The 24,864-nt window shown below is 33.4% G+C and overlaps 2 protein-coding genes and 2 long non-coding RNA genes across 7 annotated transcripts in view; 2 read left to right on the forward strand and 2 right to left on the reverse strand.

The window, feature by feature from the left end:
* The window catches only part of LOC111831848, a 23,477-nt gene extending 3,791 nt beyond the window's left edge, over window positions 1-19,686 (forward strand). The window contains exons 2-5 of one of the 2 annotated variants that reach the window (XR_002834948.1): window positions 18,310-18,406; window positions 18,537-18,790; window positions 19,157-19,223; window positions 19,600-19,686. This is a non-coding gene — a long non-coding RNA (uncharacterized LOC111831848). Of the gene's footprint in view, window positions 1-18,309; window positions 18,407-18,536; window positions 18,791-19,003; window positions 19,224-19,599 lie in introns of those variants that run through there. The other variant, XR_002834947.1, reaches the window with a different exon arrangement.
* On the reverse strand, window positions 4,620-7,702 carry LOC17894869 (probable disease resistance protein At1g59620). Its single transcript, XM_006300695.2, has 4 exons — window positions 7,567-7,702; window positions 6,476-7,373; window positions 6,205-6,354; window positions 4,620-6,121 (listed from the first exon to the last, which is right to left on the reverse strand). Exons 2-4 carry the CDS (start codon window positions 7,356-7,358, stop codon window positions 4,911-4,913), a joined length of 2,244 nt encoding a protein of 747 aa, XP_006300757.2. The 5' UTR covers window positions 7,359-7,373; window positions 7,567-7,702; the 3' UTR covers window positions 4,620-4,910.
* Window positions 8,420-11,916, reverse strand: LOC17894978 (probable disease resistance protein At1g59620). The gene is given in 4 exon segments (XM_006300774.2): window positions 8,420-10,143; window positions 10,294-10,440; window positions 10,535-11,397; window positions 11,805-11,916. Coding segments are annotated over 3 exon segments (2,694 nt in total). The 5' UTR covers window positions 11,391-11,397; window positions 11,805-11,916; the 3' UTR covers window positions 8,420-8,452.
* Window positions 19,687-19,950: 264 nt separating the features above from the next.
* On the forward strand, window positions 19,951-23,204 carry LOC111831847. Of its 3 annotated transcripts, XR_002834946.1 has the most exons (13): window positions 19,951-20,086; window positions 20,177-20,339; window positions 20,424-20,499; window positions 20,586-20,643; window positions 20,741-20,835; window positions 20,997-21,064; window positions 21,413-21,826; window positions 21,900-21,965; window positions 22,093-22,129; window positions 22,212-22,486; window positions 22,599-22,724; window positions 22,789-22,882; window positions 22,960-23,204. It is a non-coding gene; the product is annotated as an uncharacterized LOC111831847 (long non-coding RNA). The 3 variants fall into 3 exon arrangements; XR_002834944.1 differs by having other exon boundaries at window positions 22,789-23,204; XR_002834945.1 differs by having other exon boundaries at window positions 21,915-21,965; window positions 22,789-23,204.
* Window positions 23,205-24,864: the final 1,660 nt, after the last annotated feature.

Here is a 24,864-nt window from a genome sequence, read left to right on the forward strand (position 1 = left end):
TTAAAAAAAATAAAATAATATATATATATATATATATATATATATATATATATTGCTAATTACATATCCGTGTTCTCATAACAAAGAAAAAATTCTAATTTTACCCTTACTCATTCTTATTTATTATGAAAAGAGGTGTTGCATAATGACATGACAATTGTGGCTTTTCATTCCTTGAAACTTCCCCTCTCCCATGTAATAAGCATACCCATCCGAAAATTTGACATGCATCATAATCCACTCTAAAAATGCTTCCTTGGAAAATGCATCTAAACGGAATCGAGTGGTTGGTGCTTTCCCATTTGGCAAGACATGAAGCTTTCTTCAAGAACATATATGAGACAAGTCCAATACCGACTTCAAATTGTCTTTTGTCTTTCCTTGAACATTTAGTACGGTGTTCATGAGATTATCGAAAAAGTTCTTCTATGTGTGCATGACATCAAGATTGTGCTAAACATTCCAATATGGCAATAAATAGAAGATACTAAACTTGTGTCAGTTGTGATGATCGCCATATCCATCAACAATATCATGCCTATTACCACCGTAAACCGATGTCTGCTCGGCACCAAAATCTCTTAACTGAGTCAAAATATCCTCGCCAGAATACTCAGGAGGTGAACTATCAAATACTTGCCGATCTTTCTAAATAATGTGGTGCTCCTACGATAAGGATGATCTTCAGAGAGCCATCGTCTGTAACAATCAAACCAACACGCTTATGTCTGTGTTTCAAGTGAAACGCATCAGTGTTATCTTGACAGTACGGACAAGAAAACCGTCCATGCGTGGTCCGTCCAGATAACATACCATAGGCTGGAAAATCACTTATAGTCCACATATGCACCACCTGCATGTTGAAATTTTGGTTCACTGAAACCTCGAACGCTTCCACACCATGTTCCATAACATTTGTAACTCATAAATCAATGGCTGCAAAAAAACATTAAGTGCTTTCTTCGGATGATCAGGACGAGGAATAAGAATGGTGAGGAAAAGACTCGTTTCGTACCTTGTTGGAGCCTATCACGCTCCCTACTCAGCCCACCAACATTGAGTTCGGCCCGCTAAGTCTCATTGGCCGACTTCCCAGGGCAAAACCGAGACTTAACACGAGCGACAAAAGAAACTCTAGGTTTTCGAGCCAAGCCTATAAATAGCAAGGAACACTGTTGAGAAAAGAACCCAAACTTTTAGGCATTACCCAGAGTGCATTAGCATTGTCTACATTTATTAGCTTATTATTTCTCCTATGTTCACCTTTTTCCGATCAGTACGACAGGTTAACCGCCGACCTCGGATTCGCACATATGTAATAAAATAATTCATTCAATTACTCCCACAAAATCTTTCGTATTATTGTTACTGAAACCTCAACACATATGACTGATTCTCGGGAGTTTCTGCATGTAATAAGAAAGGAATATGAAAGTGAAAGAAAGTTTTTTTGTAAGAAACCTACTGCAAAAGGTGTAGTATGAGCTAAACAGAACTTGCAAGCTAGAAGTATTGTCTTCAGAAATAAACTTACAGAGTTACATACAAAGATAAAGATTGTAGCAGTCAAGCCGAATCTCTTGGTAACACACAAATAAAGACAAGACAAAGAGAATTATACTAGGGAATGTTGTATGGTAGCACCCTTTCTGTTTTTTAGTTTTTAGCTTAACACCCTTCTATGTTTAAGGACCGTTTTTGACATACTTTTTTACTGTAGATAAATTGTACAATTTTGCCCCCATTAAAAGCTGAGCGAGAAAAAAAAGAAAAGCTGGTTATACATTAATCAATCTCAGCCGTTGATTACTAACTAAAGCGACTTAAATCGTGTGGATATTGATGTATTTGGTTTATTTGGTAGGGTTAGAAAATGGATTTTTGTGGATAAAAAATATAAGAGGAGAGAGAGGTCGACTATGTTCTCAAACTCTGCTATGGCTTCAGTTTCTGCTATGGCTCCTTGGTACATCACAATATCTCTTGATTTTTATATTTACCGGAGTTTCGTTAGTGACATGGTCAGCAAGGGGAGGGGATAAAGGGGGTGAGTTCCTCGCGGTGTTGATTGTGAACCAAAAAGTGAGTAAGTTAAAAATACATATCCATAAGTGTGTGTTCATGTGGACATCCATGCGGGATCGTTCAAAAAGGACGTGAAGGACATAACAACTTACCGTGTTTTGACCTTGCTTCCCTTTCATCGATGGCCATACCGCTTCCACATTAGTCTGGACATTAATGGGGTTAAATACAACGATATGAACCAAGAAACACATAAATAGATTAAGTATCCATGTGTGTGTGTCCATGTGTACATGCTAAATTATACAGTATAATTTAAAAAAGCTTTACCAAATGATCATCAACGTGGGTGGATCTGCCTTCACTTTTCTCAATGCCCATACGTGAAAATCCAAGATGACTTGTTTTCACCGTCGATTAACTTGTTGGACATATCTTTACCTTCATCGATGGCCATACCCGCTTCCACAATTGTATGGACGGTAACGAGATTAAATACAACGAGAACTAAACAAGTTACAATTGTAATGGAAAAAATTGGGGACGATGGTGGATTTTGAAAAAGGATTAATGTGAAAATTCAGGCTGGAAATTCGTCTGCTAAATATCAAGAGCGGCGGAGGAAAGATGGATATGGAGGTAGGGTCTTTTACTACGACATATAATTGTGTCGATACAAAATAAAAAATATATATTACAGATATTAAAAAAAAAAAAAGCAAATGCTAAAGTGAGAACAACACTAGTTAAAAGGGTAAAAAAGAAAAATTGCGTAGGGAAACGGTGTCTAGGCCCGAAACGGTGTTATTGTGTAATAGGAAACATAGAAACGGTGTCACTATGCTAATATTTCATTATACTAAGGCAAAAATGACATGTCTTAGCTCTCTCTCAATCGGAAAACTAATAGAAATATGAGTTTGTCATACCCTCTCTCCCAGTGTGGCTTAATCGGTGTGATTTGTATCATCTTGAAAGTGTTGAACTTTCTAGATCCAGCCACTTTTTACTTTTTACTTTTTACTTCATTAGATTAGGTTTTCTTACACATATTTATACTACTACTTAATTGTCACTCTCATTCTTAAACCTAATACAACAAATAAACCCATTAACATATATATTGGCCTTCATTAACTACTGGCCCAAAGAGCCTTCTTTCATCCTTCTTCTTCCTCCTACGACAAAATACTTTCTTTCCTCTACGACACCACACTTCTTCTTCTCTTCTCTCACGATCTTTCATCGGCTTCACCGCTTCACTTCTCTTCATCACCTTCTTCCCCTACTATCATTTGTTCATTGTTATGAAAAAGATCAATTCCCAACAGAAAGCATCTTCCACTATATATGCCTACATGGTTCTAATGCAACCGTTAGCTTCCATGAGAAGGTGACTGCATCAAGCTTAAAACTTCCCTCTTACGTTCCTTAATTAGTAGACCATTCAACTAATTTTACATAGCTCCAAGCTGTCAAAAACTTTATTTTATTGGAGGACCGATATGAGACGACATTTGCTTCACTCCCTCATAAAAACCAAAATAAAATTTTGAACTTTTTAAGATAAGAGGTCCTCACCAAATGATGTTCAGTTGTAATTGTTGCAGAGGCCTCACCCTCATTCCGAGATTCTAATCGTCTGTTACTTTTGTTAACAATAATGGCCGAAGGCCCGAAGTGAAGGGAAAAAAAAGAAGACAGAACATTAGTTGTGTCTTGTTTATCTTCTTCCATATGGTCGAACACAACCAAAACACATCAAGACAATATATTCCAAAGAACACATCAATAACTAGAATAAGACTTGACAAAAGAACATATTTTGCAGCTGTTTATGCAAGTAATATATGTATTATGAACATCTTCAATAATAAGCACCACTTGAAATTGATCAATACCATAAACGAAACCATGCACTACGAATACTAAGTAACACTTAACAGAGCTGATGTTGATATCACTCACCAGGGTCTCACTGATGATAAAAACTTCTCCACGCATCGGTAAAAAAAAAAAAATCAGAGTAGAAGAAGAAAACTGAAATTATTAGCTGGCATGATTACATTGTGGTAAATGGTAAAATAAACACAAATTAGCTGTCGAGAGTTTGATTTCTCTCTTCTTTGGCTGCCGAGAGAGGAAGTGAACCCCAAAACATAACTTTGGAAAGTCGAAACATATCATACTAGTAAAAGTGATATCCTACTAAATTTGTCTGGAAAAATTACACAATTTTAGAAAGTAGCATAACTAACAAATTACCTAGGCTCTCATTCCAACCAATTTTTTCCATTTCTATATGATTTTTTTTTTTTTTTTTTGGAAACTCTATATGATTTTTGTTTATATGCTGACGAAGAAAGGGAGCCAAGACATGTTTACACACCCATGCTTAAGTGTATCAAACTTTTCATAGAAAGATTCATATAATAACAAGAGCATGAATCTATATATATAGAGAGAGAGCTATATAGATTTGTTAAAAATCAAGAGGGACTCAGAGAAACCACGATGCAGCTCAATCTCCAGTGGTTTTGTCCCCATCTTTAACCATAGTGGAGTGAGTAAATTTTATCTATGAGGAGTCATTGTAAGAAATAGTAAATCACAAGTTCAAAGCAGATAGCATAGTTATAAATTTACAAAGTTACATAGAGAGATAAAGATTGTAGCAGTCAAGCCGAGTCTTTTGGTAACACACAAATAAAAGACAACACAAAGAGAATTGTACTAATGCAAGAATGACATGCCTCAGCTCTCTGAATCTGCAAAGCAAGAGATAAGAGACATGCAGTTTTAATACCAGCAAGAGTTCATGAAAACCCTCTCTGTCATGATCGTCGTTACCATCCCAGAGAGGAAAAGGATAATCATGAGGGAGATTATGATTGAAAACCAGTGGATTCAATCATCTTTCCAGACCTACGCTCCTCGTTTCCGTCGATCTTAAGATATTCCAAGTGTGTCAGTTCACGTAGAGATGACAATAGAGTTTCTCTAGTACACCCATTGCCATTGTTATAAACACAGAGATTCCTTAGCTTTTCCATCCGTTGAAGATCATTCACACTGCTATGCTTTGTTGAGAAATGAACCAACATCTCCATGTTGACTAGATTACCCATTTCCAACCTTGTCTTATCATGCATACGCTCTGGAAGAGAGAGGTATCCCAATCCTCGCATCCCTGTAAGGAAATTGGGGATGTAGGTCGAACAGCGTGTAGTTAGGTTTAAATAGATCATCTGCTTCAGGTTCCGCATCGAAGAAGGTAAACGAGTTAACTTTGCATCATATAAACTCAAATATCTCAAGTGGATGAGGTTCACAATGCTAGAGGGTAGTTCTCCTCCAAAATCAACTCTCGATAGATCTAAAACCCTTATCAACTGTAGCCCTGTAAACCATAAACTTGATTTTGCATAACAACCAGAAACCTGGTTCCACATAAACAAGATAGATCTAAGTTTTGGATTGATCATCTCTCCTCCCGGATTACATGTTTTACCAAGCCAGGGCACCGCTATCCTACGAGATTGACAAGGAGACTGAGAGTTTGTAGTATCAACAACGTGTACAAAATTCTCTTCTTCAGCTTTACGCAGACAAACTTCTCTCATCATGTCATGCATCTGACATATTTCAAACCCCCAGTGACTATTAACATCCCGTTTAACCATGTTTCTCTTCACCAGATCTTCTATATATCCATTTCCGACCTCTTCAATGGTTGCTTGATTGTAATGATTTGGTCTTGGTATTCCTTCAGCTGCCCAATAATAGGACAGATCCCAAACACGTATCGGATGATCTTCTGGAAAATGGGCAAGGTAGAGGAAACAATACTTCAAATAAACAGGCAGCTCGTCAAAGCTAAGATTCAAAATATGATAAACCGAACTCATATTTTTTTCAGTGAAGCTTGTCCCTCCAACGATGTGAGATTTAATATTCCTAGATATCCTTTTCCACTCACTAAATGTGTGTTGGGAAGCTAGCAACCCTCCTAACACCTTAACAGCCAATGGTAGTCCTCCACAATGTTTGACCATCTCCTTACCCAGCTCTTCCATTTCTATATCAACTTCAAATTCTACACAACACCAACATGAATTTGGGATTTAAAAGCAAGATGTGATGGAAAAAAAGAGTTTTTATATTTCTTTGCAAACTTACCCGACGTTGTGTCTTTCCTAGGAAATGCAATCTTTAGAAAAAGTGTCCAAATTTCATCCAAGTTTAGGTATTCTGGTTTAAAAATGGTACCCTTCGGATCTACACTTACTGCAACATTCTCGATGCGAGATGTAAGTAGTACCTTCCATCCTGCAATACATTTTAACTTTTAAGCAACACGAAATCATATCATTCAGGTATGCCTTGTTCTATTTTTTTCTTAATCAAAAAGCCTAATACATGTAAAATAAGATGAAGCATAAGATCTCACCTTTTTTTGATGGAAATACATGGTTTATCACGCCCCAGTCATCTTCATTCCAAATATCATCCAGGACAATCAAAGAAGTACTGGTTTCTAAAAGTAAAAAGAGCTTTTTTTGGAGGTCCTCTTCATTCATATTTGACGTTTCATGCTCATCATCTTTTGAACTAAGCTGTTGCAAGATTGTTTGCCACACATAAGTCCGTTCAAACTGTTGTGAAATGCACACCCACGCAACTCCATCAAAATGGTTTTTTACCCTATCATGATTATAAACTTGTCGAGCCAGAGTAGTTTTACCAATACCCCCCATCCCAATTATAGAAACTACTTGAATGCTATCTTCCTCCACCAAATAGCCAATCAATTTCTCAACACTCTTCTTCACCCCCACAAGATCGTTTTCATTATTGCTTGGAAATGTTTTTCGCATCTTCCTTTGTCTTTCTTGTAGAGGATGTGAACACTCCCCGCCATTGACAATCATCGGTTGCACTCCAAATTTCTCCATATCGCATATCACCTTGGAGATCCTCTTACTTATGCTTCTTATATCTGAAGCAATTTCCCTGCGATCCCATATAATGCAAGAAAACCTTCTCACAGTGTTTTTGAGGCCACTTGACGTTTTTCTAAGCTCTTCCTTAAGAAGAAATGTTTCGATTATATCCTCTGTGTCGAAAACAATTTCCTTGATCTCTTCCAAAAAGTTTCTCACCGTCTCACTTGCATGTTTCTTAGCATCTGCGTCTCTCAAGAAGGACCTAAGCAAGTTCAAATCCCTTTTAAGTTCAGAGAGTTGCTCTTCAACTCCTTGAAATCGATCAGATTCTCGGACAAGAAGGTCCCAAAGCTTCTGAACTCCAAACGACAAAAGTGTCTCAGCCATAAGTCTCCTGCTTAACTAACCAAATGAAAGTAGTAACCAACAGTCACTAAATTAGTGCCCTTGATATCAAAATTCTGATATTATTATGCAGAGTTTACAGCATAAAATTCTGATGTAATATTTCAATCCATAGATCATTCTATTGAGACAAAAGATCCAAGAAACTGCTTCCAAATAAAACTAAAGAATGAAAATTAACATGACTCACCTTTTCTTCGAAATCGCTTTTTCGTCCAATCGTTCTTTTAGGTGTTTTTGCTATATCTTTGATAGTTTGAGAACTAGAATAGTTGACTTTAGTAAAAATATGAGTGGCTATAGATCGAGTACTAGAAGAGTTGACTTGTAGCCACTTGTCACGTAATATTTGTTTATAGGCAAATGGTTACTCTAAAAAATGAGATGAAAATGATGTGATGAAAAAAATTGGGACGAATAGTTTTCATCTCCTCTAGTGTCGAGGAAAAGTTTTCTTATTTTCTCTTCTTTATTCCTCTAATATGAGGAGAAAGAGATGAATAATCAAATTTTTATTTTTAACTCAAAGGATATACTTTTGGATGAATCTATGTGAATACATGATTCCTCTCTTTTATTTTACTTTTAGTTGTTATTCATTTACAGCCTTAATGTTCAAAAAGAATCGAATTTCCTGTTGTAATATTAATACTAGGGGATAACTTGTGATACTACACGGATGACATATGTTCAAAAACTTAATAAATAAATTATAGTTGTACTTATTTTTAAAATGTATTCTTATTTGATATTGTGTTTATTTTTGTATATTGTAAGTGTTAGATAAATCATATGTTTTCACTTTCAAGCTGTAGTGGCCGGTTTGACTGGTTAATTAGCGACCCGAAAACTAGAAATTCTTCTGTTTTCGGTTTAGTGCAAATATTTGGTAATCTTATAACTTAAAACCCGTAGAAATTGCCAATAGCAATCAGTGGCGGACCTAGTAAAGACCTAGAATAATAGTATCCGGTGCACCCTCATTGCCTTTCTCTTTTATGAATTTGTGTTCTGAGATTACTCGATTTCATAAACGAATATATATTACATGTTTGTCTATATATAATTGTAGAGTCTTATACAATTCCAACAAAAGAAATATGTTGGATTTTGTAGAAATCTTCTCCTCCTTTAGACAGTTTCTTCTTAAAGTCCCAGTTACCTAAGGTGATATTCAGTTTCTTCAAGGAAATGATAAATCTTATCCCATCAGGAAGCTCCTTCAACTTTTGACAGTTACGAATACTTAGAGTATGAAGAAGGGGCATTGAGACTTCTTCTATTATCCACTCTTCCCATTCCTCTAGTCCAAATAGATATAACTTTTGCAACTTAGGAAACCCACTACCCGAGCAAACCATTCTCCTCCCGCAGAAAGATTTATTCAATAATCTGACCTCATTTAAGTGATGCAACTTCTCTAGGATTGGCATTGGATCCTCTTCAAGACAACACTCAGTTAGAGATATGTCTCTAAGGTGAGAAGGGAAGTGTTGTTCATCAGGTAACCTTGGCATATGTATTCTCAACTTAAGTTGTTTAAGATGAACGCAATCCAAAACTAATCCTTTTGCATCACTCGTGGGAGGATACATCTTATAGTGATATATAGCAAGATTTTCCAAGTGTCTCAATTCACTTAGAGATGAAGATAGCGTCTCCACGGTACATCCGCCTCTAATAAAGATAGAGAGGACTCTGAGCTGTGTCATATCCTGTAGATCCCTTGATCTCCCATGCTTTGTTGAGAAATTCATCAATGTCTCTAGGTTGCTTAGATTACTCAAATCCATCTTTACGTTATCATCTATTCTTCATGGAAGAGAGAGGTATATCAAGTCTTGCATTTCTTTCAAGAAATTTGGCATGTAGATTGAGCATCTCTCTTGTACACATATGTTTAAATAGAGAAGCAACTTCAGATTCCGCATAGAAGAAGGTAGATGAGATACTTGTGCCTGATATAAACTCAAATATTTCAAGTGAATGAGCTTTCCGATGCTAGACGGCAACTTCCCTCCTTCAAATTGGGCACCAGAAAGATCTAAAACCCTCATCAATTGTAGCCTTGTAAAGCATAATGTTGTATCCATCCAATTGGGCTTATTCGTAAACAAGAGAGATCTAAGTTTTGGATTCTTCATCCCCCCCACCCGACAACTTGTTCCATTAGACCAATTTATGGCGAGTCTGCGGGACTTACAAGGAGCTTTAGAATTTGTAGTTGATGTGTCTGTAACAATTTGTAGGAAATCCTCTTCTTCAGCTTTAAGCATACAAACTTCTCTCATCACGTCATGTAAGTGACATGTTTCAAATCTTGAAGTACCAACATCTCTTTCGGATACAACCATATTTCTCTTCACCAATTCTTTTATGTATTCATCTGCGACCTCTCGAATGGTCGCTCTATCACAATATCTCGGTCTTGGTATTCCTTCTCCAGCCCAATAGTAGGACAAATTCCCCACATCTATCGTAGAATCTTCTGGAAAATGGGCAAGGTAGAGGAAGCAATGCTTCAAATATACCGGTAGCTCTTCAAAACTTAGATATAAAACATTATAAACCGAGCTAATATTTTTGTTACTGAAGGTAGTCCCACCAACGATGTGAGATCTAATATTCTCATATATCCGTTTCCACTCATGCAATGTGTATTGTGCAGCTAATAACCCGCCTAACACCTTAACAGCCAATGGTAAACCTCCACAATGTTTGATCATCTGTTTACCCACCTCTTCCATTTTCACATCAACTCTATATTCTACAAAACATGTTGTAACTAAAATAAATGAATGTCATAGATGTTTTCGAGTAATATGATTAAGGAAAATCAGATCATGATCATCTTAGAATGTCCTTAATTATAATTGAAATGGAAACAAAAATTAGTAAAACTTTCTTCAAAGCTTACCAGCATTATTTTCTCTAGGAAACGCTATCTTTTGAAAAATTGTCCAACTCTCCTCGAGAGTTAGGCAGTCTGGTTTGAAGGTGACACAATTTGGATCTGCTCGTAATGCAACACCCTCATTACGAGAAGTAAGTAGTACCTTCCAACCTGTACAAATAATATCTCTTGTTACTTAACTCCCTAACAAAAAGGAACATAAAAGTTTATGAACAATACTTGTTCATGTATCATAAAATCTCACATTTTTCTTGTGGAAACATTGGTTTTATTCTGTCCCAGTCTTCTTCTTTCCAAATATCATCAAGGACAATCAAAGCCTTTTGTGTTTCCAACAGTTTAAAGAGCTTCTCTTGAAGTTCGTCTTCTGGCAACTCTAACACTTTGTATTCTGGCCTTAGTTTCCGCAAGATCATCTGCCACACATGCTTCCTTGTAAACTGTTGTGAAACACATACCCACGCGAGTCCTGCAAAATGACTTTTTATTGCCTCATGATTAAAAACTTGCCTTGCGAGGGTGGTTTTACCAATACCGCCCATCCCGGTTATAGAAACCACTTGACTGCTTTCATCCTCCACCAAATGTTTAACCAATTTCTTAATGTTTTCCTCCACCCCCACAAGAAAGCTTTCATTATTGTTAGCAAATGTTTGTCGCATTTCCCTTTGTCTTTCTTGTAAAGACTGCATATACCCGTCATTGACAATGATCTGCTGTATACCAAGACTCTGCATATCACGGATAACCTTAGAGATCCTCTTACTTATGGCTTTAATATCGAAAGAAAACCCCATGCGTTTAGAAAACTTCATCACACTGCTCTTGATGCCACTTGTTTTTCCCAGGTCTTCCTTTAGAAGAAATGTTTCGATTATATCTTCTGCGTCATAAACAATTTCCTTGATTTCTATAACAATGTTTCTCACCATTGCACTTGTATGTTTCTTGGCGTCTGCATCTTCCAAAAAGCACCTTAACATATTTAGATCACTTTTTAATTCAGTAAACTGCTCTCCAATTCCCTGAAATCGCTCAGATTCTCGGACAAGGAGGTTCCAAAGCTTCTCAACTCCAAACAACAAAAGTGTCTCAGCCATTAGTCTCCTGCTTAAGCATGAAAGTAGAGGAGGGCCCTTGAGTTCATAATTAGGATAAATGCTTTCTTTAAGTTCAAACTAAATAAGCTATTCTATGGGATTAAGTCCAAAGGTCGTTTGGACATACACATGAACATTATTTGAGATGTAAACAAAAATAAAAATGCAAAATACAGAGGATCTAATTCGAAGGAACATAATAATAATTCGGATAATATATTTTGAAGAAAATCAGACTAAATAAGCTATTCTGTGGGATTATGTCCAGAAGTCTTTTGTACAGAGAGACATGAACATTACCAAAAAGAAAAAAAAAATGTAAAATACATAGGATCGAAGCACAATAGCAAACAATAGACAGAAACATAATAATACCTCACATTAAAACCAAAAAAAAAAAAAACATAATAATACCTTTCCAAAAATAATCATCTCCTGGAATCTCCTTTCGTCTTACTGATGTATTTGTTTAGTGTTGAGTTCGAACTCTGCTGTTAAAGATCCATTATAAAAGCTGACTCCAAGTCAATTCACTACTATTCAACAACCAGCTGTAGTGAAGATGACATGTGAAATCATTAAGTTAGAAAGTCTTTCAAGCAATTGCAGCCACTTCTTACTTCCCACGTGTCTCTTTTACATATATTTTTTTGAGAGAGAAAGGGATAAATAAGGTTTATGTGACAAATTAAATTGGTCTAAGCTTAGTTTAATTTGGTGTTCAAAAAAAAAAAAAAAAAAAAAAGCTTAGTTTAATTCAAAGCTTCTTTCTGTCTAATCATTTTCATTTTAAGTAAGCAAGATTACATGAGATATGTTACTTACCAGACTTAATTGGATAGGTATAAGCCTTGGATCAAACACAAAGTAGTCATAAAGAGTTTGATTATAACTACGAAAAGAGGAAATCAAACCCGAAACAGACCCTTGAAAACTGTTACTACATTTGTCATAAATAGACACAATCTTAGTCATTAACGTATAGCATTACTATGAAATTATCTAGTTTTACACTTGAAGAAAAATGGATATGCATAGTCTATCTCTTAAGAAATAAGTATTGAACTAAGCAGAGGAATAAAAAAAAGCAAAGAAGCAAGCAATGCACTAAACAGAAGAGTTAAAGAAGCAAACAATGAAATCGAGCAAATAAGCAAAGAATGAAGTTAGCAATAGAAGCAGAGAAGGAAAGACGCCAGTATTAGAGTTCATGAGTGCGTTCAAGTTGAAGGAGTAAACAAACAATACGCAGATCAAACAGAGAAAGAAGCCACTAGCCAGCATTGAACTAAGCATATGAATCAAGAAAGCAAAGAAGCATAGAAGCAAAAAAACAAAGAAAAAAAGAGAAAAAAAGACAAAGAGACAAAGAACCAAGCACTAAGTAGAGGAATCAAGAAAGCAAAGAAGCAAAGAAACAAAGAAAGAAACAGTGCACTAAGCAGAGGAATCAAGAAAGCAAAGAAGCAAAGAAACAAAGAAAGAAGCAGTGCACTAAGTAGAGTAATCAAGAAAGCAAAGAAGCAAAGAAACAAAGAGACAAAGAAACAAACAAAGAAGTAGTGCACTAAGCACTGGAATCAAGAAAGCAAAAAAGTAAGCAATGCACTAAGCAGAAAACAAAAGAAACAAATTAATTGAGAAAATAGAAGCAGAGAAGGAAATAAGATAACACGTTAAGCTGTAGTTCATCGTTGATACATAATTTTTGGTATTTCTATCTTTAATAGTCGCAGGGAATATACATTATAGATATCGTGATATTGAAGATGTCCACATAATTCAAAGTAATGTTGTAAATCTCTATAATGGGTGCTTTTATCAAATTTTTTTTTTTTTTTTAGACATTCAATAAGTGTCAGCTCACATTCAACATGTTATGTTTATTTCATGTCCATTGCAAATGGAGGTCTAACACCCTATAAAGTGTGATCGTCTTGCTTCCAAAGGTATGTGTCTTATTATGGTTAGTTGTATGATTTTGCTCTTATACTATGAAATTACATTCTCCTTTTACAGTAGCGGATATCGTTTCTATGGGACTATGTGAACCTATCTTTGTTAGCTTATCGTTTTCTATGATCATAACATAAGAACTGTTGAAGGAATATTTCTTGCTAGATTTTTTTTGATGTTATTCATCTGAAAACATGTTAAGCTTGAGCTAACAAGAGGGAGAAAGCAAGATCCAAGATGACTTTTTGTAGCAAAAATGAGAATTGAGCAAATACAATTTGATTTATTTCCATTTCTGACTGGTAGCACCATTAAAGCATTATTTTGGTCAAATCTTTATGTTACAGCGTCTTCTGATGTTTTATATTTAAAATTGTGTTTTCATTAGTGCTGCATAGGTACAGGCCAATCGAGCTAAACCAATGAAGGTTTGTAAGTTGCATCTTTGAGTCTGCCACGTTAAATCTCTGCAAACCACGTTGTAAGTTTGTCATTTGTTTGTCTTAGAATCCTCTCCAACATTGGTTATTATTTCAGTATAGGTAGCTAGCTCACAATCACAATCTCTGATACACAAATCTGGTCATTAAGATTATGGGGCAAATACGTAATTACCAAAAGTTATGGGGCAAATTCGTAATTACCGAAAGTTGTGGGGCAGTTTCGTAATTATCGATAAGTTCGTGACAATTTCGTAATTACCGAAAGTTGTGGGGCAATTTCGTAATTACCGAAAGTTGTGGGGCAATAATGATGGGTAAAAACCCACTGGGTACTTGAAATCCGGTTATAACTTTGGGTTTTGGTACCCGATTCTATACAGCAAAATAAAACAGACATGTCCCATTTATAACATGTTTTATACGGATTTTATACCCTATCGGGTTTTGGGTACCCACGGATTTTTTTTCTGTTTTTTTTTGTTGTTCTATTAAATTTCTATTTTCATTTTGTTTTACTTTATTTACTTATTCACATCATTATAAAGTCAATAAAGTCAAATGTTTAGAAAATAACAATTTTTGGAAAAACAGAAAAGAAAATATCAATAAACATAAAAATAGCTTAAATTTAATGAAATATTGTTTTAAGTGATTTTTAATCATTTTTAGTTGAAATTTGTAAAATAATATAGAAATCTTCTCATCAAATAATTGAAAATTATACCTAAAAATTAATCTTTATTTCAATGTTTTTTATGTTTTCATGTGTTAAAATTTAAAAAATCTTAAAATTAACAAAGATTTACAATATTTTTATATTAAAAAAATCCTCTCTAAAGATATATAAATATTCTCATCAACTAATAAAGTTGTGTGCTAAACTATTTGTAGAGACTAAAGACTAGAAACTAAGGTCACACATGTAATTTTTAAATATATTTTATATAATTTCTCTATATAATATAAATTTTATATTTTTGAAAATAACATATTTCCCAAATATAATAAAAGGTATAAAAAATTATAATTAGAAAATCAAAGAAGCATATAAGCTAACAATACACTAAGCTGAAAATCAAAGCAGCAAAGAAGCAAAGACAAAGAATCAAAGAAACAATAGTGCACTAAGTAGGGGAATCAAGAAAGCAAAAGAACAAGCAATGCACTAAGCAGAAAATCAAATAAGTAAAGAAGCAAAGAAGCAAAGAAACAACAGTGCACTAAGCAGGGGAATCAAGAAAGCAAAAGAGAAAGCAATGCACTAAGCTGAAAATCAAAGAAGCAAATAAGCAAAGAAATAAACAGTGCACTAAGCAGAAGAATCAAAGAACCAAAGAAACAATAGTGCACTAAGCAGGGGAATCAAGAAAGAAAAAAAGCAAGCGATGCACTAAGCAGAAAATAAAAGAAGCAAATAAGCAAACAATGAAGTTCTCAATCGAAGCAGAGAAGGAAATAAGCAAACACGTTAAGCATGTAACTCTGTAAACAAAGAAATAAAAGAAAAAGGAATCAATGAAGCATATACACATGAATGTGTATGCAATATGTATGTGTACGCATCAATGCCTTGAATGCATATATGTGGGTATGCATGAATATGTAATGTATGTACTAAGTTTATGGTATACATGCATGCAATGTGTTCGACGATGTAAGATGTCGACTGAAATCACGCTATCAAAGGGCTTCAAGGAGAATATATTTAAAGTATTTAAAAAATGTTATATAACACATTCAAATACTTTAACAATAATCACTTATTTTCCGTTGATAGCTTAATCTCAATCGTGCATACCTAAGAGAAGAATTAAACATAAGAAACTAAAAGTTGGAATTCTAGAGTTCGTCTTTCAAGCATTTTGTAGAAGAAAGAAGAAACTATAGAATATTTATTCTAAATTTTGTAGCAATTAGTATTCTACATTTCGTAGAACATAAATGACTTCTAAATTTTGTAGAACATGTAGAGTGTTTAGAATACATATTTTACAGAACATGTACAGTCTATATAATACACATTCTAAAGTAAAAAATATGTATTATAAACTTTGTAGATCAAATTTTATTAATCCAAAATGACAACAAAAACAACATATTTTTTTAAAAAAATTATCCTCATGCCTTCATTATCATTTTTCTGCTAATTGTTGTTAATTGTTTTTGAAAAAGCGATTAAATCTTGAGAATTTTTGAGAAATGCCTCTTTTGGTGTACTCCTTTTTAATTACCACTCTTTTCTATTCATGTTCAAAAATACCCGTTTTCAAATATGAAAAATTATAAACTTTTATATGGTTGATAAGGTATATCAAGATCATCATTACTACTGGGAGACTAAATCCAAATATTTATAAGGTTTTAAACGGCATTTATAAAGGTTTTTATAAGGTTTTTAAAAAGCTTACAAAGTATTTATAAGGTTTTAAAATGATTTTTAAAAAGTATTTATACGGTCTTTAGAAAATATATATGTAAATTTACACACATATAAAGATAATTTTTTTCTATAAATATAAGCTTACACATATTTTTTTGGTAAATATTAAAATTTATAATAACTTTTTGATAAAATTAGAAAGATGAGTATTTTTAAAAAGTGGTATTTGAAAATGGGTATTTTTGAAATTCCCCCTTAACTCTATTAGAAAGGAAAGTTTAGGAAAATTTGGCATTTATTCATAGAATAGAATGCATATATGGACAAATTTGTAAAAAAATTATCCTCTAATTCCAATTTTCCCAAATTTTAATAAATCTGGAGTTATTGGATTCCAAATTTTATAAAGTCAATGAAAGTTTTGTGTTATTCAAGTAAAACAAAAAAATCTAGGATTGTCAATGAATTCAATTATTATGTTATTGGTTTATGATTTTATAAACTTTTCTTCACAAAAATAAATTCATGGAAAATATCATTAAATAGAGAAATTGTTTGGGAGGCTTTAAAAAATTATAGAAAGCTAATCAACAAGATTATAGAAAACTCTCTAGCAATTCTTTAAAATCTTCCACTTATTCACTTTCTATGATTTTATTGAAGTCATCAAAATTCTTTATGAATATAGAATCCAATAACACCTCCTTATTAATATTTACTTTACAAAACCAAATTTAAAATTAAAACCGGAAGAACCATTTTGAACCGGTGTTACCTTTACTATCCCAGTAATTTGAGAATTTTACAGTTTGAAAAATGGTATTTTAGTAACTTTAAAGGTAATTAATCCAAAGCAAGTAAAATGGAAGTTGTGTTTTATTTTTTAAAAAGTTTCCGTTACGTCTTTTTTGTCTTATAAACGTTAAGGGTATTTTAGTAACTCTCTGTTTTAACGGTTATATCATCTCTCTCGCAACACACATTAGAAAGCTCTCTTCTTTCTTCATCAACTCCAACACAAACGTCTCAAAATCTCTTCGCTGGGTATCTCAGCAAATCCTTCTTCTTCTAAATTTTTCGAATTTCTTCTGAAACTTTTTCAATTTCAACAGCGTAATCTGGTCTTATCGGATTAGAGAATCAACATATATATAAATCTTCGTTAGGTAAACAAAATCCTTTTCTTCGACATCTCTCTCTCTTTTTTGTTTTGAAACCCTAAATTCTCCTTTCGTATCAATGTGTTTTAGAAATTGATTAGGATATCAAACACCCAAAAACTAGGGTTCCGTTGCGGCAAATTCTGATCTTTCTCATCTGTTTATGAATCGTGTGTATCTATGTTACTTGATTCGATTATTGCTTAATTTATCCCAAATCGTGTGTTATGATCCCTAGAGGTCGATTCGTGTTTGTTTTTGCTCTTTCATCGATTTTTGATTTTGTGATTTGTTTGATTTGGTTTTGACAGGAAGATCAAAGGGGATTCTGATTCTGATAATCCATGGGATACTATCAAAGATATGATCGGAAATAGCTTGTTTAGTGCTCCTCTCTGTTTGTGGTTTTGATTTGTTTTGCATCACTGTGTCTCCGGTTTGATTCTTGCTCTTTCTTCTTATCGTTTTTTTTTTTATGTTACAGATTGTGTCAAGTCTTTGTTGACTGAAGATAAGAGACATACAATTCTTGCATTCATTACATTCATACATACACACATTCAAGCATTCATACATTCATACATTTATACATTCATACATACATTCATTCATTCATACATACATTCATACATTCATACATTCATACATTCATACATTCATACATTCATATCATTCATACATTCATACATACATACATTCATTCATACATACATTCATACATTCATATCATTCATACATTCATACATTCATACACGCATCTCTGTTTCAAGTGACTTCTATAGTATCATACTAGTTCATACTTTTGTAAATGGGTTAAAGGGCTGAAGGAGAGCGTTTCTTGGAATACAACTCACTATGGCCTGGTACTACAAATCCTCTTTCTAATTCATTATGCACCATCTATTAATCTATATATGTTTTGCGTTGTTTAAGCTTATCATAATTGTTTCACACGTCTCTGAGTTCTTAAGTTTTGCAAGCCTCTGTATATGGAGCAGTTTGATAGTATTTGTAAGATGGCCAATAAAAGTTTTGTATATGCACCAGATGCTCGTGTTTCCACTACTTAGTATTATGGTATGATTCTTTTTTTTTGGTGTGGAATTCACATATGCTAATTGATTACCTTATAAATGGTTATCGTGATTAGCTCTGTTTTTTCTTTCAGACTTTTGTGGTATTAAAATTTTATTATTTTCAATTTTAGCTCGTGGAGATGAAAATTAATCAGGTATGCTTGTGTTCACGTTGGAATGAGAATAATATGCAGGTATGCTTAAAGGTATGAACATTATTTGTTCAATGTAATTGGTTGTCTGATTCTATCTTCTCTATTTCCTTTTTCTAGTTCATGTTAACAATATTAAAAGCTTTAGCAGGGCTAGTGTCATAACGTGTTTCAAATGTTTTAAAATCGATTTCTAGTGTTAGCTTGAAGGCTTGAAGTAAGGAAACAAATCGGTAAGATTCTGTCTCTTCACTTATTTTCTTCTATATATAACTGTTACGTGTTGCATAAAGATTATAATTATGTCCTTTCTCAAATTTGGTGTCCAATGGACTGTTACGTGTGGCTACAAATTCCTATAAGATGCTTTTGCTATTTTCTAACCTGTTTTTGTTAGACGAACATATCTGGATAACTGACTTAAACTCTATTAGTTTTGCTTTCAGATATCAAAGAGTTTCTTAATGATGTCAAACCTGCAGTACTAAGTAACAGTCCATTGGACACCAAATTTGAGAAAAAACCTTGAGTTACATTTGCGTAAGTAGTCTTTTGGAATTCTTGTTTTTAACTTGATGTGCTTATATTGCGTTCATCAGGGAACTACAGCTCCAAAGAGAGTTATTAAGACGACTTTTAAATACCAACCTCTGCTAGAGCCTAGAGGTATGTACAAAGCACCTAGAAAATATATCTATAAAAGTCTTTAAGAGTCATGATTTCAAGGTGTTGTACGAATTGGTAATCTTCCTTTCTATCTAAATCGAACGCTTCTTTTGTGGAAATTTGTTATAAGCTTTAGAGTTGAAACTTAGTCATTTTAAATTTTGTAGATGAATTTGGAGTCAACTGATCCTGTAAATAAAATTCTGGAAAGAAATAAACGTTTTCAACCAACTGAACTGGTATGAAGTCAAGAGCTGTTTTTGTAGTTCTTTAGTTGTTCATTCCAAAATTAGTCATGAATCCTGATCATTTATCTGTACTAATTTTTTTCACGTTCGATAGGAGAATTATTTATGGTCTATGGTGACGACTTTAGGGAGGAAACAAGTCTTATGATGCTAGCATTGGAGATGAAGGTTTTGTAGTAGCCATGAAACCTGATGTCGAGAAGACAAGCAAGGTTGGTAATACATATCAAGCATTTAAAATAAATTTTTCCTCATGGAAAATATCACTATGGGTCCGTTTTACGAAATAATTGATCTATTGGCGAATTCTATCTGATGTTCTGAAGTGCTTGGTGACAAAAATAAGTACAAAAATAAGTACATGAGGGATTGCACTTTCGTTGCTATTGAGTCGTGGCTTGGTTTTGGTTATGTGTATTTTGAAAAAATGGTTTGTGATAATCTTTCTTAGGCATGTCCTCTTTTTTTATTAATTGCTGCAGATTCCTAATATGGGAAAATGGAAGCAGAAGGACGTAAAGAGCGTTTTCATTGGTTGACACAACATATTGCTGGTTTTAGTGACTTTGTGGATGCCATACATTTACTTAAATTTGCTAGCAACACGCAATGATGGTAACTTATCTAAAATTTTATACCGCCTCATCAGTTTTAATGTTTGTTTGTAATGACTTCAATTTGGTATGCTTCAATGAATCTTTCCAGATTCGAAGCAGCAATTGTACAAAACACAGCCAAAGGATACATTTCAGAGGTGGACAAGAAACAGGAGGAATCCTTGGTTGACAAAATAGCTTGTTGGATTAAGTGAATTTTTGGATAGTTTACATTTACTGAAACCTGCAAGCAACCTCAACGATGGTGACTGGTGAATTATCATAGATTTTGTACTACCTCTTCAGATTTAACAGTGATTAGGTTTGTTTGTAATGACTTCAATGAATCTTTTCAGGTTCAGATCAGTAGATGTGTGAAAAACTGCCAACGGATGCATTTTCGTGATCTTGAGAGTCAGTGGACAAGGAACGGTAGGTATCCTTTGGTTAGCTTGTTCTACTCATGGCTAGAAGCCTAGAACTCGATATCTGAATGGTTGTGCGCATTTTTTTCTCAGATTGTAAAGAGTATCAGAAGATACCTAAGGCCCAACAACAAACCTTATGCTTGAAAAGGTAAGACCATGATTTGTTTAATGTACCCTATTTGTCTGATTGATTCTCTCCTCTCCGTTCCCTTTCTCTAGTTCGTTTTAACAATGTTTTTCTTCAGAATCATCAAAAGCTTTGGCGGGGCTTATGTTGAAAGATGTTTCGTAGATTCCAAAATCCACTTCTAGTCTTACCTTGAAGCAAGGAAACAGTTCAGTAAGATTCTGGCTCTTAACATAATTTTTTCTTATCTTTAATTATGACATGTTATCTAAAGATTAGAAAGAATGATATTTGGTGGCTGAATGATAGATTTGTTGGTAAGAAGAAAATGGTATATCTTTATTTAATTAGCTTTTCTAAATTTTATTTCATAGCTCCAATACTTCAAGATGCAAGGGATCCAATGCTGAATTATAGAAGTCGTATAAGACTCAATTTTAAGGTAAGTTTGTTCTGTTCCTCATGTCTCTTTTTCATAAAAAGTGAAGTACTTTTTCGCTTTATTTACTCTTTGCTTTATGTATATGCACAGGTTTTGTTAAGATTTGCATAGTTTATTGGTTTTAATAGTTGTGAAATTATATAGTAAAATGTAAGGTTTTGTTAAGATTTGATTTCGTCTTCTTCGGTTCCTAAAATCAAAGCAAGGAGATCATTCTAAGTAGAGACCATGTGGAACTTCAATGAAGAAGAGGAAGAGAAACCAATCAAGATTTTGTTTCCATCAACACTGATTTATTATCTATTACAAGTCGAAAATAACACCTTGTAATCTTTCAAATTGATGTAGTATAAGAGCCGTCAGAACAAGTAGCTGCAATTATCTCCTCACAATTCACACCTTCTGAGGCCAAGAAAGAAGAAGCTACTCCTACTGAAGCAAGAACAAATAAGCCGTCTCATGACAGCTCCGAGGATGCAGAGCTCAACAACAAGACTTCAGACACCAAGTTCTTTATCATTCTTTGGGAGATTGTAAACAGTTATGTGACGACTCAGCAGATAGAAGACAAAGAGAACGTTCCTCCTGCTTTCACACCCAAACCACCGGTGCAGTTTTCTCAAGGAGGAAAGTCCATGAACCTTAAGAAGCAGCAAACTGCTAGAAAGATAGATAGTCTTCTGAAGAATCCATCGCACGTAGCCCGAAAACCAAGTCACAATTGTCTCAAGCCAAAGGCAGTCATCAGAAAAGTGTGAAAAGGTAGATGACATTCTTAATGACCACTCTAATACACAAATCTGTTTTTTCTTTTGTGTTGATTGCTTCACTGCAGGGAAACGAGTGTCAGAAACATAGTTAGCATTATATCACTTAGCCACTCATGAGTAAACTATATAAGGTAGCATCTATCTTTTGTTCAATCAAATATCTTTAAAACCAAGTCGCAATTGTCTTAATGACAACTCTAATACACAAATCTGGTTTCACGCTCCTCTTGTAATTGGTTTTTTGATTGTGAAACAAAGTTAGGACTGCCAATCTGATTCAGGAAAATCAAGACAGGTGAGCCAAATTGTTGATAATTTACAACCTTCATTCAATGTCACTTTCATGACTGTATCTTTCTCTTCATTGATTCATCTAGATTCTCAATCCAAAACCAACAACTCTGCTCCACAAGATAAGACAGAGTATGCCCTCAGTCACTAAGAACACTCCAAAGGAGAATAGAAAGATATAAGGTATTGTTTTCTTTGCATCACAGTTTTGTATTCAATTTCCGTCAGACCCTCTCAACTCTTGTTTTCATTTCTTAATGTTTATGTCCACGAGAAAATTGCACCTTTTGTTTCAACTGCTGAACTAATGAAGAAGTTCCAAAACTTGCCATATTCTCATGCCAACACTTCTCTTCCACTGGTAATTAACCAACAAAACTATCTGATTCGTTTTACTTATCTACTGACTTTTTATCTCTTGGAATCTCTTTGACTAAATTCCAGGATGGTAATGTGTTTTTTTCCTTGTCCAGACTCGAGCTAAGCTGACACTGACAAGACCCAAGGAACCGAATTTGTGACATTCCAAGAGCTCGTCCTTTGAAAATCAAGAGAAGAGGAGAACTTGATGAAGAGATATTGGCTAAGATTCAACCATGGTATATTTGTAGATAGAAAACTAAACTAAACCAATGCGTTCTGTGATTTAATGCTTATTTGCAGATCAAAATGCTTGAAAGAAGAGGAACTGTGAAGAGAAATGGAAGAGAGAATAACCCCAGAAGAGGCTCTTCAAAGCACAACCAGTTATAAAAGAGTAACTGACTTGCCCCTTTTTTACTTTTTATCACTGGTTTCAAAATGCTTTCACATTTTGCTTTGATGATCACATAGGGACCCAATCCCTGTTACAAAGAAAGTACGAATTCCCCTCAGAGAAATTCAGAAGTTCTGTCTCCATGTAGAGTGAGTAGACTTTCATCATAATGTAAGGTTTCAGACTTCAGTCATTCCAGCTGACAAAAGAATGCTTCAATAACCTCTGATGTGGTATTAGTTCTGTAGCACGTAATATATGTTTATTTGCAGATCAAAATGCTTGAAAGACGAACTCTAGAATTCCAACTTTTAGTTTCTTATGTTTAATTCTTCTCTTAGGTATGCACGATTGAGATTACGCTATCAACGGAAAATAAGTGATTATTGTTAAAGTATTTGAATGTGTTATATAACATTTTTTCAAATACTTTAAAAATATTCTCCTTTAACCCCTTTGATAGCGTGATTTCAGTCGACATCTTACATCGTCGAACACATTGCATGCATGTATACCATAAACTTAGTACATACATTACATATTCATGCATACCCACATATATGCATTCAAGGCATTAATATGTACACATACATATTGCATACACATTCATGTGTATATGCTTCATTGATTCCTTTTTCTTTTATTTCTTTGTTTACAGAGTTACATGCTTAACGTGTTTGCTTATTTTCTTCTCTGCTTCGACTGAGAACTTCATTATTTGTTTATTTGCTTCTTTTATTTTCTGTTTAGTGCATCGCTTGCTTTTTTCTTTCTTGATTCTCCTGCTTAGTGCACTGTTGTTTTTTTGCTTCTTTGATTCTTCTGCTTAGTGCACTGTTTGTTTCTTTGATTATTTGCTTCTTTGATTTTCAGCTTATTGCATTGCTTACTCTTTTTTCTTTCTTGATTTCCCTGCTTGATGCACTATTGTTTCTTTGTTTCTTTGCTTCTTTGCTTCTTTGCTGTTTTGATTTTCAGCTTTGTGTATTGTTTGCTTATTTGTTTCTTTGATTTTCTACTTATAATTTTTTTTATGCCTTTTATTATATTTGGGAAATATGTTATTTTCAAAAATATAAACTTTATATTATATAGAGAAGTTATAGAAAATATATTTAAAAATTACATGTGTGACCTTGTAGTCTATACAAATAGTTTATTAGCACACAACTTTATTAGTTGATGAGAATATTTGTATATCTTTAGGGAGGATTTTTTAATCTAAAAATATTATAAATCTTTGTTTATTTTATGATTTTTTAAATTTTAACACATGAAAACATAAAAATATTTGAAATAAAGATTAATTTTAGGTATAATTATTTGATGAGAAGATTTCTATATTATTTTACAAATTTCAACTAAAAATGATTAAAAATCACTTAAAAGAACAATTCAATAAATTTAAGTTATTTTTATGTTATTGATATTCTCTTTTTTTTGTTTTCAAAAATTGTTATTTTTCTAAATATTTGACTTTATAATGATGTGAATAAGTGAACAATGTAAAACAAAATGTAAATAGAATGTTTGTTAATTTTTTTGGTTTTTAAAATTGTAACACATGAAAACATAAAAAATTTGAAATAAAGATTAATTTTTAGGTTTAATTTTCAATTATTTGATGAGAAAATTTTTATATTATTAAAAAATTTCAACTTAAAATGATGAAAAATCACTTAAAAAATATTTCATTAAATTAAAGTTATTTTTATGTTTATTGATATATTTTTTTTAAAAAAAGTTGTTATTTTTTCTAAACATTTGACTTTATAATGATGTGAAAAATATGTGAACAAAGTAAAATAAAATGTAAATAGAAATTTAATAGAACAACAAAAAAATAACTTAGGTAGAATTTTCAATTATTTGATTAGAAGATTTCTATATTATTTTACAAATTTCAACTAAAAATGATAAAAAAATCACATAAAAAAATATTTCATTAAATTTTAATTACTTTTATCTTTATTGATTTTTTT

The sequence above is a fragment of the Capsella rubella genome, unplaced genomic scaffold (assembly GCF_000375325.1).
Source record: "Capsella rubella cultivar Monte Gargano unplaced genomic scaffold, Caprub1_0 scaffold_2, whole genome shotgun sequence".
Classification (NCBI taxonomy): domain Eukaryota; kingdom Viridiplantae; phylum Streptophyta; class Magnoliopsida; order Brassicales; family Brassicaceae; genus Capsella; species Capsella rubella.